The sequence below is a fragment of the Dipteris shenzhenensis genome, chromosome 2, assembly GCF_047967505.1.
Source record: "Dipteris shenzhenensis isolate YYH24624 ecotype China chromosome 2, Dip_SZ_1.0, whole genome shotgun sequence".
Taxonomy (NCBI): domain Eukaryota; kingdom Viridiplantae; phylum Streptophyta; class Polypodiopsida; order Gleicheniales; family Dipteridaceae; genus Dipteris; species Dipteris shenzhenensis.
Window position 1 is genome coordinate 65855250 of NC_141597.1, and position 18294 is coordinate 65873543.

Sequence of the window (18294 nt, forward strand, 5' to 3'; positions counted from 1 at the left end):
CATACCCCATTCTCTGTATCGATGGGATAGTCAACAAATGTACATGATATGAATCGAAACTTCATTGACAAGTCTCTTCACTGAGATAAGGCTCACACCTCCACATTAGCCATTCTCACTGACCTCTCCCCGACAAACTCCATCATCACAAAAACATCCCATGGTTCTAAATGCAAGCTGATAAGCAGTCCCTCACACATGCTGAAAATCATTGGCAGTTTGTTGCATGCACCACTGACAAACCGTCCCTTGAAACACAAGATCGACATAAGCTTTTCCCACGAGCCCCCTCGACATATGGCACCTAAACGCGGCCATCACCTCACAATTCCTAGCACATGGGAAGAGCCCGGAGCCCAACCTTCACCTCTTGAGCACAGCAGCGCTCTTGGACACGTGCATGGCCCCTAAGCGATTAGTAACGCCTGCTCAAAAAAGTCCATGCCAACTCCCAGCCACGGAGAAGATCATTGACATACCCGATTCGAAGGAGACTAAATCCGCCGATGATAAGCCACCTCTCCCACCACAGAAAAAACCAATGCTCACAGCAAGCTTCACCAATTTTAAGGTGTCATTAGACTTGTCAAAGCATCAAAAATGGCTGAAAAAGATTGGCTTATTGCCATATGCAAGTCTACCCTGGGCATCTTGGAAAGCTTCCCCACAGTCTCTCACACAGTAAAAAAGTTTCCAATGGAGTGGAGGTATGCTCACTGGCAATGTCATGCTTTCCTCGGAGATTATTGCATAGGTTTTTCAGCTCCCAATTATAAATGAGGAGGTGGTTTACAAAAAAGATGTCAACTCTGACATGTAGAAGGAGTTCGGCCCCTCAGAGACACAAAAAAACTACTTCTTCACCAACAATGTCCAAGATTTGAGGAGACGCTAGCAATTTGTGTGGTATCTTGAGCGGATGCAGCTACTTGTCAAGACCAACACTACGAGCAAAGACTCCTATGCCACCCTCAGTGCAGTTGAGAAGGGGACCAAGATTTCATGGGCTCATCTCCTACACTCTCAACTGATGAGTGAAATCGCCAAGAAAGACTTAAGCACCTCCAATGCACATTCAAATGCGCATTCAAAGATTGGGCCTTTCATTGTTTGCAACCCTATTTGAATTTGCCAGTCAAATGGAAGCCCGGAGATAGTTCAACACTACAGTATGCCCAATACTCATCAGAGGAAGCATCTATGGTGGTCTATGGCAAATCTCTGGTGGAGCGACTGTGGGATACACCCCTTGCAGGGGAAGAGTTTCTAGCCTCACCGTCCAAGCAGAAATTTTCAAAGAAGATCAAGCTAAATATTTGGTTTAAGTCTATGATTCCAAAGCCCGAGAGCTGGAGCAAACCAGAGGACAACATTGCTAGCATTTTACTGACAACACCTCCCAGGAGCTATTTCGAACAATTCTCCCCTATTCACGGCATGGCTGACTTGCCGACATGACCAACACAGAAGCAAAAGATTCCGACTACAAAAGGAGTATAGGATAGAGAGAGCCAGAACATGCACTGAAAGTTTTATAGAACTATGTTGATGAACAGAGGACAATTTAGCTGTGCAGCTGAGACAACAAGTACAAGAATTAACTGAAGACAAGAGGGCTAGTCATGAATACATGCTGAAGTAGGCTGACATGCAAAAGAAGCTACATTCTACATAGTTAGAGCTCAAGGAGCTCAAGAGAGAATATGCACAGTATGGAGCCATGCAGGAGAAAAACACCTCCAAGCTCATTGCCCAGGTGCGAGTCCAGAAAGAATGCTTACCTACTGTCACAAGTTGGTTGGAGGAAATGAAGGCATAGTTTTTCCTACAGTTGGATTGAATGGGTGCAATCCATTCCAATTTAAACATTGAAAAGCTGTTACTCAAAGAACGGATTAATGCTTTAGAAGGAGTTGACCAGAAACTCAGGGAAATGGCAGAGGAGGTTGATGGTATTTTCTTAACTTCCTCTAATCTCATAGAAATGAAGACGCAGCTAGTCCAAGCATCTCAGGACCTATGGTCAAATATTAAGAACCGCTTGTTTGTTATTGCACAGTGACCGTATGAGGCATTTGCCTCTACTGCTTATGCCTATGAGATTATGGCATAGGAATTGGAAGCCCTTAAAGCTGTAGCTCAAAATGCTAAATAGAATCAGATGCCATTGGATGGTGACAAAAATTTTTGAGCTGCCAACAGAGCCTAGGAAACCAGATGAAACAGGCAAAGGCCAGTCTACACAATTGTCTGCTGAACATGCTCCTTTCAAAGATTACAAATATTAGGATATTGAATTCACTGCTCTCCCCAACCAGGCCTTAGCCCCTACTACAGATTTTGAAGACGTAGAGACCAAAATGGAAGAGGGACCAAAGCTACATGACAGCTGCAAGGAAGACACAAAGGAAGCAGATCCCATTGTTGCCAAGTTAGCAGTCATCGATCTAAACTCAACACATACTATCAAGGTCCACCTGATGGAATAAGGGTTCCAGTCTTCCACTTTTTGACAAAAGTTTTATCATCGGGAGTGCTAGGTGTTGAGGGTGACCTCTCCACCCATGTGGGCTTCACCCAAGGAGGGTTAGTACACCCCTAGTAAAGGGAAGCTACATAAGGGAGTAGTTGATAATTTTGTAACTATAGGGACAGTTATAAGTGTCCCTAATAGTTAGTAGTAGTGGCCTTATCCACCACATCATGTTTTGAACTATTTTTTGTTTTTGATTGTTACCCGATTGAAGTCAGATGATGTTATAAGCTAATCTTCACCACCTGTATGAGGGTTGTTGTGATCTACTAGAATGTAAACTACTAGTAACATTTCTATTGTATATACAGTGATCTCAGTTCTTTCTATGTTTTGAGTTATCTTTGCATCTTTTCGATGTTAGTCAGACGTAAGTCCGACCTTGGCACTACCATTGCTAGGTGTGGATGTGTGGATTTTTTTCATCTTTTTGGAGACACTATTAACAGCTGCCCACATGACAGCCATGATGATGTCTATGTGACAGCCCCTTTCTCTCTTTTTCTATGGGGTAGTACTGCCCTAGGTCTCCCTGACCAATGCTCTCCTCATATGGGGGCCTTTCTCTCTTTTTCTGTGGGGTAGTACTGCCCTAGGTCTCCCTGACCAATGCTCTCCTCATATGGGGGCTTACAGATGGGGAGGTGACCTTTCCAACATGTTATAGTAGTGAATGATTTTATGAGGGTGCTCATTAGGAACCATTAGGGATCTACTCAAGAAATTTTCTAAGGTTCATTAGCTCATTCTTCTTAAATTGTCTTGAGTTGTGCTTAGAGTGAATCTTGCTCTTGTGTGATGGTGGTGACATGTTGTGTTGGAATTCAAACAATTTCCTTGGCTTTGAGCTGCTCTATCCTCTTGTTTTGTGATTTTCATCATCCACATTAGGGACCTACTCAACCAATTTTTTAGGTCAGGAACATTCTAGGTTTGTTAGTTCATTTTGCTTAAAGTGTCTTGAGTTGTGCTTAGAGTGAACCTTGCTCTTGTGTGATGGTGGTGACATCTTGTGTGAGAATTCAAGATATTTCCTTGGCTTTGAGCCACTCTATCCTCTTGTTTTGTGATTTTCATCATCCACATACTTTGGCCACTTTTGCTTTGAGTTGTTGGTACAATCCAAATGTTGCATGCAAAAGTTGTCATATTTTGGACATAGGTGGTTGAAATCCCTCAGCTAGCTCAGTGATCTTGAGCTCACCTTTTAGAATAAAACCCAAGAAACAACTTGAAGGAAAGATGGAACTATGCCAAAATGAAAGAATCCTCTCGCATCAAAGGCTGCTTGATCAGTCGATGAGTACATGAATGACTATGTGCTACAGATGGCTGATCCAAATCTGCAAAGATGTAGAGCCAAATACAAGTGGTAGCATAATTTAAAATACACATAAGATGAATAAATTTGTCACACAATAATGGACAATAGAAAACTACATAATCATCTCAACAGAGGGATCCTAAAGGCTACATAGCGTCAAGGAGCAAGTGTGGTACTTGTAGATAAGAGACTATGCTTTGTAGAAATGTCGCATAAACCTAAAAGGGCATCATAGTACAATGTTGTGTTAAATTCCATTGGGAGGACATAATTGCCTCAATTGCCTTAATGTCCTGAATGTTGTGGCAAATTCCATTGGGTGGACATAATTGCCTAAATTGTTAGGATATGTGTGATCAAGGGCTTGCTAGGTGCATGTGTGCATCCACTAGTAGTCATATGGTTGTGTGTGTGTGTGTGTGTAGGAGAGGCACACTTAGTGCCATAGACCATGACATAGGTGATGATGTAATGCAAAGACCCCCACATGGGGTGGTGCCTATGATTGTGGAGTTCCTATGATTTAGGAGTGACCTTCTTTGATGTAGGAGAGGTGCCATTAATTTAGGCCACCCTCTCTTCCATTCTATAAAAGAGAGGACTTCCTCTCAACTCAATGGAACATTTTGCCATTTGGTTCCCACACTCTCTTCCATGATGTCCTCCTTCACTCTCACTTTCCAACATTTGGTATCAGAGCCTCCTTGAGTCCCTAGCCCATTGTAGCTTCAATATGCCACCTCATCATCTTCTTCTCCACCCTCCACCTTCTTCTTCATTTCTGCCCTCTTTCTCTCCAGATTTTTCTTAGCTCTGTTCTCACCATTATTTGACCATTCCTAAAGCCCTCTGAGCTGAAGTTTCCTCTACTTGGGGCGCACCTTTGACACTAAGCAATTAGAGAGAGATGCCCTCTATAGCCCATGCTAACACCCCCTCTATTCAATAACTTCTCATTCAATACAACTTGTGCAGAGCAAATCAGCTTAATCCCTTTGAGCACAAGCTGGACAACTACTAGAGGAGTGTTGTGTCCAAACCTTAGCCCATTTGGTCCATTGAATGTAGAGCATTTAGCAAAAAACCAGTCAGAATTGACAAGCTTCCCACAGACAATGACGCGCGCAATTGCACCTCTGCTTCATGTTGGAAACTCTCCACAGTAGGGGCTTCCATTCCACTAGAAAGCCCTTTGTTTTTTCCTCTTGAAGTCTTCAATTGAGGCCTCCAACTTCAAACTATTCAATTTGGTCGTAACAGTGATCTTTGCTTCTACTACAAACCATTGAACATGGTGAAGTGCTAGAAAGTTTCATTATTATGTCAGTAATCTTTGGTCTTTTGGATGCTTGCTCATTTGAAGTGATCTAAAGCATTTTTCAACTTCACCTTTGGAACACTGTCCTGAATTTGACAGTTTTTGGAAAGCTCATGATGCATTTATGATATATTTGTGAAGTGAATATGCCTTCATCTTGTTGTTCTTCAAATGAAGCTCATGTGAAGAAAGACAAGCCCAAGAAGAAGTCAAAGCTTCAGGTCAAGAAGACTCCAATTAAGAGGCTATGGGAAAAGCCAATTGGTTATACTTATGATAAACAACTCGGCTTTTTTGAGTTTCTCTCTAGCAATCTACATTTATATGGTGAGAGAGATTTCTTTGTTAAGCAAAATTAGTCATTTTGTAAGAGAGTAGACACTGCCTGATAAAGGTAAGACCCTCTCATGGCAACCTTTAAGATAGACAAGTTCAATGGCCAAGGTTTTCACACTTGGCAAATGAAAATCAAATTTGTGCTTGTGAAAGAGAATTTGTGGGACTGGGTCAAGTCAGGGAATCAATCATCTAAAGAAGGTGAATCCACCACAACCAAGGTAAAGGGAAGGCAAGTGACTATTCTTCAACTACACTTGCAGATGCTAAAAGGATACAGAAATCTTATGCAATAATTGCATTAGGTTTGGGAGATGATTATGTGCATCATATTTCAGATTTGGAATCCCCTTTTGAGGCCTGGCATAAGTTAGATGTGTTATTTGGTGCTAGCTCTCATACTTCTAAGTTGAATTTGAAAATTAGGTTCTTTGAACTTAAGATGGATGGAGACAATGTTGCAGCTCATGTTAATACTTTGAGGAGTCTTACAACACAATTGGCCCCAATCAACTCTCCAATTACTGAAGATGATGTTATGGTTGTGCCCTTGAAGAGTATGCCTCAAGACTATGATTATGTTGTGACTACCTTGAAGAATCTTCCCCAACCCACACTGGAGGGCATCATCGGTGCTTTACAGGAGGAAGGGAGAAAGAACACTTCAAGGGTGAAGTGCACACACAAGCACTTGCAGTAAAGTTTTCATCAAAAAGCAAGTACAAGGCATGTAAGCGTTGTGGAAAGACCAATCATCTTGAAAAATATTGCTACAAGATTCATCCTTGCACTTATTGTGTCAAGAACAATCATTCAGAGAAGTTTTACAATGAGAAGAAGAAGAACATGGCAAATGTGGTTGAAGAGAGAACTCCATCAACAAATGAAGAATCAAACTTTGTGATATAAGATAAGACTATACTTTTTGAGCACTTCGTCTTTTGAACTTTATTTATCATCACTTGGTCAATTTTTGAGGTTCTATGCTTGGAATGGTACTCCAAAAAGAATGTTATGTGTTTTGTCTTTTGTAAATCACCTCTGGTCACCATATGATGTAGGCCATGTGATATGTGTTTGGTCTATCCCATTTTTGTAAACCTTGACCCTTGGGCACCTTTGCTAGCATGAGATCCTAGCCATAGATTTATCCTTGACCACCATGAGATGGCATGAGAAACTATGTGACTAGATGTATCCTTGACATAGCAAGAGGCAAACCCTTGAGGGGGGGTATGTTGGGATTTGTGTGATCAAGGGCTTGCTAAGGTGCATGTGTACATCCGCTAGTAGTCATATGGTTGTGTGTGTGTGTGTGTGTGTGTGTAGGAGAGGCACACTTAGTGCCATAGACCATGACACAAGTGATGATGTAATGCAAAGACCCCCACATGGGGTGGTGCCTATGATTGTGGAGTTCCTATGATTTAGCCACCCTCTCTCCCATTCTATAAAAAAGAGGACTTCCTCCCAACTCAATGGAACATTTTGCCATTTGGTTCCCACACTCTCTTCCATGATGTCCTCCTTCACTCTCACTTTCCAACATAAATGGCCTTAATGTCTGAATATTGTGGTAAATTACATTGAGCGAGAATAATTATCTGAATGACCTTAATGTCCTAAATGTCAAGTAACATGAGCTAAAGTTGATCTACAATAGGAGTTTCTAAACATCTATAGGCATCATATCTTAGATGAATCTATCATAATCTCATAAAGCATCTCATTGTAAGAAGGCCTAATATCTATGATAGAAAAAGATAATGCAAGATAAGTTTCAGAAGCATGTGACTTGTTGAATGTTGAAATGAAATGAAGGAAAGCTATCTAGACAAATTAATGATCTTGGATTACACCACCAAATTGCACCAAATGTGGACTATGCAAATAGTCATGAATGCATGCTCGAACACTACTATTCCAAGATCTTCTCTATGGAAAGAAAAATCATTTGCACTATGGCAAGACTGAATTGATGTTAATATGATCTTGGATTACACCACCAAATTGCACCAAGTGTGGACTATGCAAATAGTCATGAATGCATGCTCAAACACTAGTATTCCAAGATCTTCTCTATGGAAAGAAAAATCATTTCACTATGGCAAGACTGAATTGACGTTGAAATATCTTCATATTAAGGAATGATTTACTAATCAAGAGTGATGGCAATAACTAAATCCAAGAATGATGCAACGTGGCATACATTTTGGCATAATTGAGTTGATGTTGGTGCACTGTGGCATAACTAAGGTGGCATTGAAATATCATGAGGATTGATTTGCTACTCTGAAGTGGTGATGGAAATTGAATACATAACCAATGCAATATGGCATAAATCTCCAAAATTTTGTGAAGATGTAAGAGCACCATGCTAAGGTCATATCTACAAATTTGCATTATCTAAATGTGGAGGCTAACACATGCAATCATTTGATGGTTGTACATCAATATAACAACGAAACTATGCTGATGAAGATGGAAGGGTCTCACGCTAAGGGCTTACTTGAAAATCTGCATGATTAGAAATTGGAGTCTAATTCATGCAAGTATGTGATTAATCTATTTCCTTTTTCTCAAGACCAATGAGATTCAATTTGAAATTGTATAACGATACATATCCTTTGGAAACAAAATGGCGAAGTTATTACTCTTTCTACTCATGATACTCATTTAGAGTCATGACTACATCACCATCATATGAATGTGAATACCTCCATCTCAGAGATTATCTAGTGCTTTGTGCTAGAGTCTCAACCATATTTCATTGAGAGTGTCTACCCATGAGAACACTATCTAATGCTTTGTGATCGAGGCTTACCTATATTCCATCAAGAATGTGTAGCCATGAGAGCAGTGAGATGCTTCACTATGGAAGGTTGTCTATAGAAACGAGTTATGATCGATGAACATCTATAAAATTAAGCATGTGATAAATGCTAAGCAATGTGAGCTATTGTTGTCAGGCTTATGCTCTGAGCTACCAATGTGGGGCTTATGCTCACCATGCTCGATCTATAATACCTCCCAAAATAAACTATTCTTTCAAGAAAATGTCTAATACAAGTCATGATGTAACAACTAGTATATGATAATGCCAACCAAGATGGGCCGTGTGCGCGAACCAATGCCAAAAATAGTCAACACAGGCACACGTTGTGCAAAAGATGTGCTTTTGCTTGAATCCAAAGGATATGAATTACTAATGTGATATACCACTTTGCAAGTGAATCACTAATGTGACAAATGCCTAGTTCATGGACTTGTCTAAGTCGTCAAGTAAGCTCTTAGGTACGAAGGCCCTTGCAAGCATTTCCAGTACTCTTCTTTAGCCAGACATATTATGTGAAAGGGAGTTAAAGAATGGGTGTAACCACTTTGTCAAGGTCCGATTGATCAAGCAACCTTAGGAGGATGAGTAGTTACTGGATCAAAAAGCTTGTCGCATTGCGCCACTGTGGGGGGGGGAAGCTTAACAGTGGAATACCTCTATGACCACCTCTTTCAAGAGGACCAATTTCCTATCAAGAAGCTTGTCTTTGTAGTCATTGCTATCAATAAGTGCCTCAGGGTCTTCTTGAAGAGTAGATATCAATAAGGTTCCATATCATCTCTCTAAGGTGGAATAGAAGGAAGTGGCATTTCTTCCATGACACTTAAAGAGCATTTCTGCTATGACACTCAAAGGTCTTGGGATCAATGGCTTACTAAATTTTGCTACAAAAATACCAAGCATTTATCTATTGGGATGAACCTATTTGAAGCAATGTATGAATGCAAAGAATGCCTTCCATAATTTTAGCAAAATTGTGCAGAATCAGCAAGCAAGAGATGACTTTGAAAGGATAGAGGCTCTTCTGCAATTGGCTAAAAGAACATGCAAGATGCCCACGCCAAGCAGAGGAAGTATGTGGATGAACATAAAAGATTTCGGGTTTTAAAAGAAAGGAAGTTTGCGCATCTACATCTCCAAAAAATCAATAGGGGTATCATCAATATTATGGATCATTGCTAATGTGATATACCACTTTGCAAGTGAATCACTAATGTGACAAATGCCTAGTTCATGGACTTGTCTAAGTCGTCAAGTAAGCTCTTAGATACGAATTACTAATGTGATATACCACTTTGCAAGTGAATCACTAATGTGACAAATGCCTAGTTCATGGACTTGTCTAAGTCGTCAAGTAAGCTCTTAGGTACAAAGGCCCTTGCAAGCATTTCCAGTACTCTTCTTTAGCCAGACATATTATGTGAAAGGGAGTTAAAGAATGGGTGTAACCACTTTGTCAAGGTCCGATTGATCAAGCAACCTTAGGAGGATGAGTAGTTACTGGATCAAAAAGCTTGTCGCATTGCGCCACTGTGGGGGGGGGAAGCTTAACAGTGGAATACCTCTATGACCACCTCTTTCAAGAGGACCAATTTCCTATCAAGAAGCTTGTCTTTGTAGTCATTGCTATCAATAAGTGCCTCAGGGTCTTCTTGAAGAGTAGATATCAATAAGGTTCCATATCATCTCTCTAAGGTGGAATAGAAGGAAGTGGCATTTCTTCCATGACACTTAAAGAGCATTTCTGCTATGACACTCAAAGGTCTTGGGATCAATGGCTTACTAAATTTTGCTACAAAAATACCAAGCATTTATCTATTGGGATGAACCTATTTGAAGCAATGTATGAATGCAAAGAATGCCTTCCATAATTTTAGCATGATTGTGCAGAATCAGCAAGCAAGAGATGACTTTGAAAGGATAGAGGCTCTTCTGCAATTGGCTAAAAGAACATGCAAGATGCCCACGCCAAGCAGAGGAAGTATGTGGATGAACATAAAAGATTTCGGGTTTTAAAAGAAAGGAAGTTTGCGCATCTACATCTCCAAAAAATCAATAGGGGTATCATCAATATTATGGATCATTGCTGAAACCACATGTAAGCTAGACGTCAGGTATGGATGAGGAAGAACACATCCTCTGCATTCCCGAGTGCATTGTGGGTGTGAGAGAGAGTATTTTGTAACAAGATATACATTGTATACCTCATCAAGCGAAAGGGATTACCGCAAGATGCATGATCATGGCAACCAAAAAGCATTGTACAAGATCACCCGGATCTTTTGCTAGGCTGATCAACACCACTTTTGTTAGAAAATACCCAATAGAGGGTACACGCAACGGAAGACTTATAGTAATGCCCAAGAGCTCACACAGTGTGCAGTGTGGGTGTGGAATCACAAACTTCTTTACTTATGTGCATTCAATAGGTGTGCAGACTCATCAATAGACAATGAACCAAACCAGATAGAGAAACCACCAAAATATATATTTCCATCCTCAACTATGGACACAATACAAAAGAGACAGATCCAGAGTCCCACCAATGATGTAGTCCTCTGATCTTACCACAAGGTCCTTCTCCTATCTGCTGGCTCTCTCTAGACTGGAGCCCACGTGCTCCACCTCGAACATAAGTAGACTTTCCATCCAAAGATCTCAGCACCTTGCTGCCCTAGTAGACAGCCTAGGCTCAGCCCCAAATGAGCTCAGTCTGCAGCAACTCTGGCCCTGCTTTGCCTCCTGGATGTAGGCCCAAAGATCAGGCTTCTGCTGCTCCTGCTGCTCCTCTGTCTGCTGACTTGCTGGATGCTGAAATGAGGCAAGAGCCTCTGCATTTATAGGCCCCAAGGCATGGCAAAAATACCGACCAGTCTGTCCCAATCTGGCCGACTGGACAGACCAGGTGGGCTGGCCCAACCGACCTGGTTGGCTCAGCCCAACCAGCCCTTTAAGGGCTCCAAAACTCGGGCCGGGCCTCTTGTCCGACACTTCTAGGGCCTTTGGCCCTCCATTCAAGGCAGGGGCCCAGCCTATATAAGGCATGCCTACTGCCCACTGACAGCCCCAATTTGCTGCTCCACCAGGCCTGCTGGTACTGCCCTCTGCCAAGCTCTTCCCAGCCACATGTCCTGCGCCGTACTGCCCCGTACATCCTGTGTCCTGACCCGCCTGTACCGCGCCATCATCAGGGTCTGTTGCACTACCCTCGCCATATGGCTTGCCATGCTGACGCCATTTGCAGGTCGCAATCCTGTGAGGTGCTGCCCATGTGGCAGCCCCCTCTCTTTCTTCTCTCTTGGGCACATCCTGCCCTAGGTCTCCCTCCCCCACGCACTCCTCATTTGGGGGCTTACAGATGGGGAGGTGACCTTTCCAACACCCCCTCTCACCACATCTCGGCCCAATGCCAACACGTCGATGACGATGCTCCAGTAACTCCCTGGTCGTAGTCCCCTAGAACCTTTCGGTGTCGAAATCTTTTCCTAGCTTTTCATCCAGTGGCTCCTGCTCCACCAGGTCCGGTTCCGCTTCCGCACACCATCCTGGTACCCAAGTCCATCTTTGGTACCACCTCCTTTAGTCACGTTCCCGCCTCTGAACTCGAGCAATCCATCCGTCACGATCTTCCAGTCGTCCCCCTCATAATGAGTGAACAACCTGGAGTCTTCCAGGCACCCTGCTCTGGGGGTCTGTTTCAACCCATCCTTCCTTTGGCAAGGTCTGCAACCAATGAATATTTCCAGATAACCTGGACCATGAACTCTCGCTGAGTTCTCAAGCAGGTACTCTTCTGGCTTCAGTACTCTTTGTCCATCACCTTCTAGCAATCTGCATCCGAGATTTTAAGAAGCAATAATACTTCCCCTTCTGCCTTCAAAGAAGGCCAATTCCTTCCAATCTTGTATCACCTGAGACAAATGAAGAGCAGAGTCTCTCCACAGCATGCTATAAAGGCTCAAATGCAAAATATCAAATACATACCAGACTGTTGTACTGCCTGAATGTTCGCTCTAAAGCAAACTCCCATTGAGGCACCCACCAAGCGCTTGTGTAATCCTGTACTGTCCCCTTCTGAACTCCAGCATCCATCTGACCATGAGACCCCAAGGCCCTCCATGGAATCCACCCTCGTGTTAGTGTCGACAGCCACACACCTGGAAGGTACCAAGCGCTCCATGCTGTCCTTCACCTTCACAAAGACATCTGACTCCTCATCGACCCACATCTCTATGTCAAACATCCTCACTGTGATTTCTGGATCAACATATCTGACCTCGGTAATAATGGGTGATGTCACCAGGAACAACTCTTTGATTACCACATTTGCGTTGGCCTCTCCCTCTGAATCTGAGTCAGCAGACTCCTTTTTGTTTTTCTGATCCGGCTTTTTCTTTCTGCAGTCCTTTGCAAAATGTCCTGGCGTATCACACTAGAAGCACTTCTTCTTATGCTTCCTCTTCGAAGTCCCCTTGTCGTCAAAGTCGTCTTTCTTGGACTTGCCACCGTTAGGCTTGCCCTTTCCTTTGCCAACGGAATCCTTCGCTAGCATCACCTTGTCATCTTTATCCTCATTGTAGAGCTTCTCCTGAGCTTCCTCCTGTAGCAGTAATGAACCCAACTCCTCGAATGTCAGAGGTTTGGTCCTCTGTCCTGCTGTCACAGTCGTAACAAAGCTCTTGAAACTCCGAGGTAATCTCCTCAGTACCATCAAGGCCAAATGGCATGCGTCTGTCTTCTGACCAACTGCTGCCAGCTGATCCCTCACCACCTTGACCTTCGTCAAATGGCTATGTATCGTATCTCCTTCTTCCATATCAAGATTGTAGAGTTGATGTTGAAGAAGCAGAATCCGGGAGGTGTTGTCCGTCTCGTATAGATCCTTTAGGGTAGCCCACGCCTCTACTGACGTCTCGGCCAGCTAGATATGCGGAAGAACGGAGTCTGCCGTAGTCCCTATGATTATTGCCAGGGCATGGGCATCTCTGTCTTCCCAAGCTTCAAGCTCCTCTCTGTCTACTGCCATGACTATCTCCCCTTTCCTGTCCACCATGTCCTCCGGCTTCAACTCGACTCCCGTGGTCAGCTTCCACAACTTCCCAGCCACTAAATGACTCCGGATCTTCACTTTCCAAATCGGGTAATTAGTCCCGTCCGGTTTCCCAGACTCTCCAAAGTTAGGGATAGTGAAAGATAGAAAACTGGGGAAGGAGGAAGGGAAAGCAGGGGCTGAACTTGCTGTAGAGGTCGACATCTTTGCTGTTTATACCACACAGCAAAGTCAACCAAACTTAATTTCAGTAGACCAGAATTCTGAACGCACCTGACTGAACCTGAGTCACCCTTCTTCTCGCAAGGGCACAATCCTCTTGAATGGAGGGCCAAAGGCCCTAGAAGTGTCGGGCAAGAGGTCCCGGTTTTGGAACCCTTAAAGGGCTGGTTGGGCTGAGCCAACCAGGTCGGTTGGGCCAGCCAACCTGGTCTGTCCAGTTGGACAGACTGGTCGGCAATTTTGCCATGCCTTGGGGCCTATAAATGCAGAGGCTCTTGCCTCATTTCAGCATCCAGCAAGTCAGCAGACAGAGGAGCAGCAGGAGCAGCAGAAGCCTGATCTTTGGGCCTACATCCAGGAGGCAAAGCAGGGCCAGAGTTGCTGCAGACTGAGCTCACTTGGGGCTGAGCCTAGGCTGTCTACTAGGGCAGCAAGGTGCTGAGATCTTTGGACGGAAAGTCTACTTATGTTGGAGGTGGAGCACGCGGGCTCGAGTCTAGAGATAGCCAGCAGATAGGAGAAGGACCTTGTGGTAAGATCAGAGGACTACATCATTGGTAGGACTCTGGATCTGTCTCTTTTGTATTGTGTCCATAGTTGTGGACGGAAATATATATTTTGGTGGTTTCTCTATCTGGTTTGGTTCATTTTGAGGGCTAAAAAAGAGATAATAGGACTATGTCGTGACTATGTAAGTCCTAGTGTAATACATCTTGAAGTGACACTCCTTATCTAATCGACAACCTCCTGCTTCTTCCTACATTAATCCATCCCATCCAAGCTTTGGTATTATTGTAGCCAAGAGATTAAAGGAGCTGCTTGAGAAAAGCTTCATTCTCTGGTACTTCTCCTTTTGCCTTGCCCATACTTCTTGTGAAAGATAAAGATGGTCCATATTGCATATGCATTGATTACAAGGATCTCAACAAGGCTAATATAAGAAACATATTTTCAATCCTCAAGATTGATGACTTGTTGGACAAACTCAAAAGTGCTCGGTTCTGCATGAAGATCAAATTGAGATTAGGATATTGAGCACAAAACAGCCTTCCACACAAAAAGAAGCTTTCAAACTAATGCCTTTGGACTCTATTGCACTAGCCACTATTTACGCACCGATGAACAATATATTGCAGCCACTTGAGATTGTATTAGCTCTTGGGTAAGCCGGTCACATTGTGGGCAAGAGGATTCGAGTGGACCCTGGGATCCGCCTTTGATCCCCTCTCATAGATCTTCTGAAGAATGAGGCATTCTTCCAGTCAAATGAAGCGTAGGCTAGTTTTGAAGACTAAAAATTCACATCGACGGCAAATCTTTTGAAGCAGAAAATTCAATGACAAAGAGCTCATTTGCATTTATGACCAGGAGATGTTTGGTAATCCTACATGCTTTCAAAAAGTGGCATCACTACCCCTATGGCAGCAACATCAAAGTCAAGGTTGATCACAAGACATCTTTACAGCCCAGCTTGTCAACCAAGCAAAATGGCTTCAGTTCAAGTCTTTTGGCATTGATTAGTAGAAAGGAAAAGAAAATGTGGTTTTAGATGCCTTGTCAAGAATGTGGGCTGGGACTTGAGGCCAGCGACCATATTTTCAGACTTGCAGGAACCTCACGTCAAGATCATCCTGAATTTAAATTCTATAATGTGGAAACGCATTCATTCGCAGGACATATAGGCATCACAGAGACCTATGAAATGATGAAGTAGAGTAGGGTCTCCAAAGAGATGATGTGCAATATGTTATGAGTGCTTGCCATGCCAACAAATAAAGGTGGATAGCAAACTTCCAACTGGGTTGCTGCAGCCATTACCTATTAAATGGACACAGCGTATGGACTACATCACTGGTTTGCCTTCAACAGACAGGATGGGACAACATCTACGTCTTACGAGGGAGGTTGACATGCTCACAAAACAAGGCCATTTCATCCCTACCAAGACATAGTATTCGGCATCTGAGGTTGTCTTTGCAGTTCATCAACCTTGTTCACTTTGTGGGTAACTTTTGGCAGGACTCTATGGGTCACTTTAGGCACGACCCCTAACACAGGAGGGATTTCTGCCATGACACTCAAAACTAACTGCTCTGCTCCTGCATATGTAACAGAGCGCATTCAATAGAAACAAAGCACGCTAAATTAAAATTGAAATAAGCACACGAGTGCTCCCAAATTGTATAAACTCCAAAGAACCAAGAGGTTATGTGACTTGATGGTAGCTCCTTCATAGACTTGCACGATACATGCAGTTTGAACCTATTTTGATGAGTCCTCCTATGGTCTGGTAAGTGTACTTTTACAAGTGAAATATTTACAAGAACTGAACTGGGCACATGACCAAAAACAATAGGAGCATGGCTTTCCGAGCTTGTACAAAATGTAAATTACCAATTTATCGTAAGTGGATGAGATTTTGACCTTCATCACCTTGTGCCATATATGCAGTTATTTGAATCTCTTCTTCTGATCTGTCTGCTCTATGTTCAGAAGGCAGGATAATAATTCTATCGGTATTTTTTGCAAACCAATCTGCAAACTTTGGAGAAGCAGTCAAATCTTGCATGGCCATTGTTGTGTATTGTTGAGTGAAATCAGCCCACTCAGCTCGGCTCATCTGCTTCTTCGTGGGTGTCTTGTGGAAGCTTGAATAGAATTCCTGTTCTGGACCCGTATTGCTCAAGACTGTTTTAGTTGAAGGAGTACCATGTGATTTTCTAGGTGAAACTGGCAGAGTACGTGTTAGTGGTGAAGTTCGATGAACTGGAACAGTGTGAGATTTAAAAAGCACAGTATCATCTTTGGAGAGGAACTCTGCCTTCGAAAAATTAAAAGAAGCTGTCCGAGCCCTCCCCAGTCGAAAACCAATATGCTTTTCAAGATTGACATTCTCTGGCCAAGATGACAAGATAGCATCCGAAAAGTCCATCAAACTCTTTAGCTGCAACTTTCTGATTGCCCAAGTTATAAACACTGCCACTAGAAGCGCCGAAAGGGCAAATATAGGATCATGGGAGCTTTGAAGGATCATGACGCACCCGACTATACGGATCGCCCATTTGACAAACTCAGCTGTCCCAATGTCGACTGTGCCATCTTCTGAGAGCACCATCTTGCGCACTCCCCAATATCCCAGCCATGCACCCAAAAGTACAACACCCACGAGCAAGAATATTGCAACGGGATTGTATGCTTCATTGCTGAGACCAAATTCTTTGAGGATCGATGAAACCATCCCAGTGAAATAATGCAGAATCACTGTACCCAACCCTACTACTGAGCCATACATGACGATATAAAGTGTACTTTTCCGCCCAGTGGGAAGCAACTTCATACCCTGAAACAGAAGGACTAGAACAATCAAAAGAACGCCCAGCATCATGGCACTGCTGTAGTAGAAAGGAACCCAGTAGCTTACAATAGGCGCTACTAGCAACAATATCAGACCAAAACCTAAGAAAACCAGACGAAATGGCCAAAACTCCTCATCAACAGACACAGTAAGAGGCGCATCTGTGATGGAATCCCTAATTCTCAGATCAAGAAACCTGGTCTCGAAAGGGGACATCATCCCATTCCAAGATCCCTTTTCAAGCGTCTTCCAGCTCTCCTTAGAACACTGCCCCAATTCCAACGATTCATTCCCATGGAAGCAAACATCAACTTTTTGAGAGCTTGGCGTCGAGCTACGCGCAAGCGCTTCAACCTTGACACGAAAGGAGTCTGCGAATTTGCGAATATGTTGCAGGCGGGAGAGACCTGGGATGCGCAAGCGGATGCAAGAGACCAAGTCACCATGCTTGACGCCAGGGGAGGTCTCGATGAAGGAGCTAGAGGAACGCCGAACGGTAAGAGGAGAAGCGGGCGTAACGTCTGAGAGGGGAGGGGAGGAGAGGGCGGTGGAGACGAGGAAGAGGAAGAAGCAACAAGCAAAATAAGAGGACGCCATAGCGGTCTGCTATGCTAGCTCACAACAGCTTCAGATTGCTTATATAGTACAGTACATGGATCGTTTTCCTGTTTGTTTTTTGGGAAACACTCAAAGCTCACGACTCGAGAGCAAGGAATTATTAGCTGTCAATTAAGCTAATGTTTGTTTTGGACGATTAACGTTGAAAAATTAAGCGTTGTGTATAGAGGTTTCTGCCAATTGCCACGTGTGAGACACAGGAATGTCACGCATGCTTTAACATTATTCATGTATGGATTGGAAGCACGTTGGGCGTGATGGGGAAGACTAGGTGCGAGGATTCGAGCAAAGCGTCTAGCTCGCTAGCATGATGTGTCAGAGGAGAGCGATCTAGAGAGGAAGAGAGGGGCTATGTACTAACTTCCTTGCAAGTACTAAGACTTTTCATTAAAAGTGTCCCTTCCACTAGATTTCACCATGTGGCAAGTGCCATCCAATTGGTCCTTGCCCAAGAAGTCGTTTTGTCTACACTTGCTGTGAATCAATGGAGGATACGTGACCAAGAGAGAAGTAGTTCTCTCTCTCTCTCTCTCTCTCTCTCTCTCTCTCTCTCTCTCTCTAGTTATCATGGTCTCAGAGCACCAAGTGCTCCCAAGCCCTTGCTTCTTGTCAAGGCACCAGGCCCTTCTTGTGCGAGGAACCCTCCATCTCCGAGCGAGAGATCCATGATGTCATCGCATCTCTGCTCCCTACCAATTAATT

At 43.4% G+C, this 18294-nt stretch overlaps 1 protein-coding gene across 1 annotated transcript; it reads right to left on the reverse strand.

Annotated features, from left to right (window-relative positions):
- Nucleotides 1–15798: 15798 nt before the first annotated feature.
- LOC147905195 (uncharacterized) lies at nucleotides 15799–17647 on the reverse strand. The gene has a single exon (XM_087391020.1). The coding sequence runs from the start codon at nucleotides 17569–17571 to the stop codon at nucleotides 16018–16020; it is 1554 nt and encodes a 517-aa protein (XP_087247146.1). The 5' UTR covers nucleotides 17572–17647; the 3' UTR covers nucleotides 15799–16017.
- Nucleotides 17648–18294: the final 647 nt, after the last annotated feature.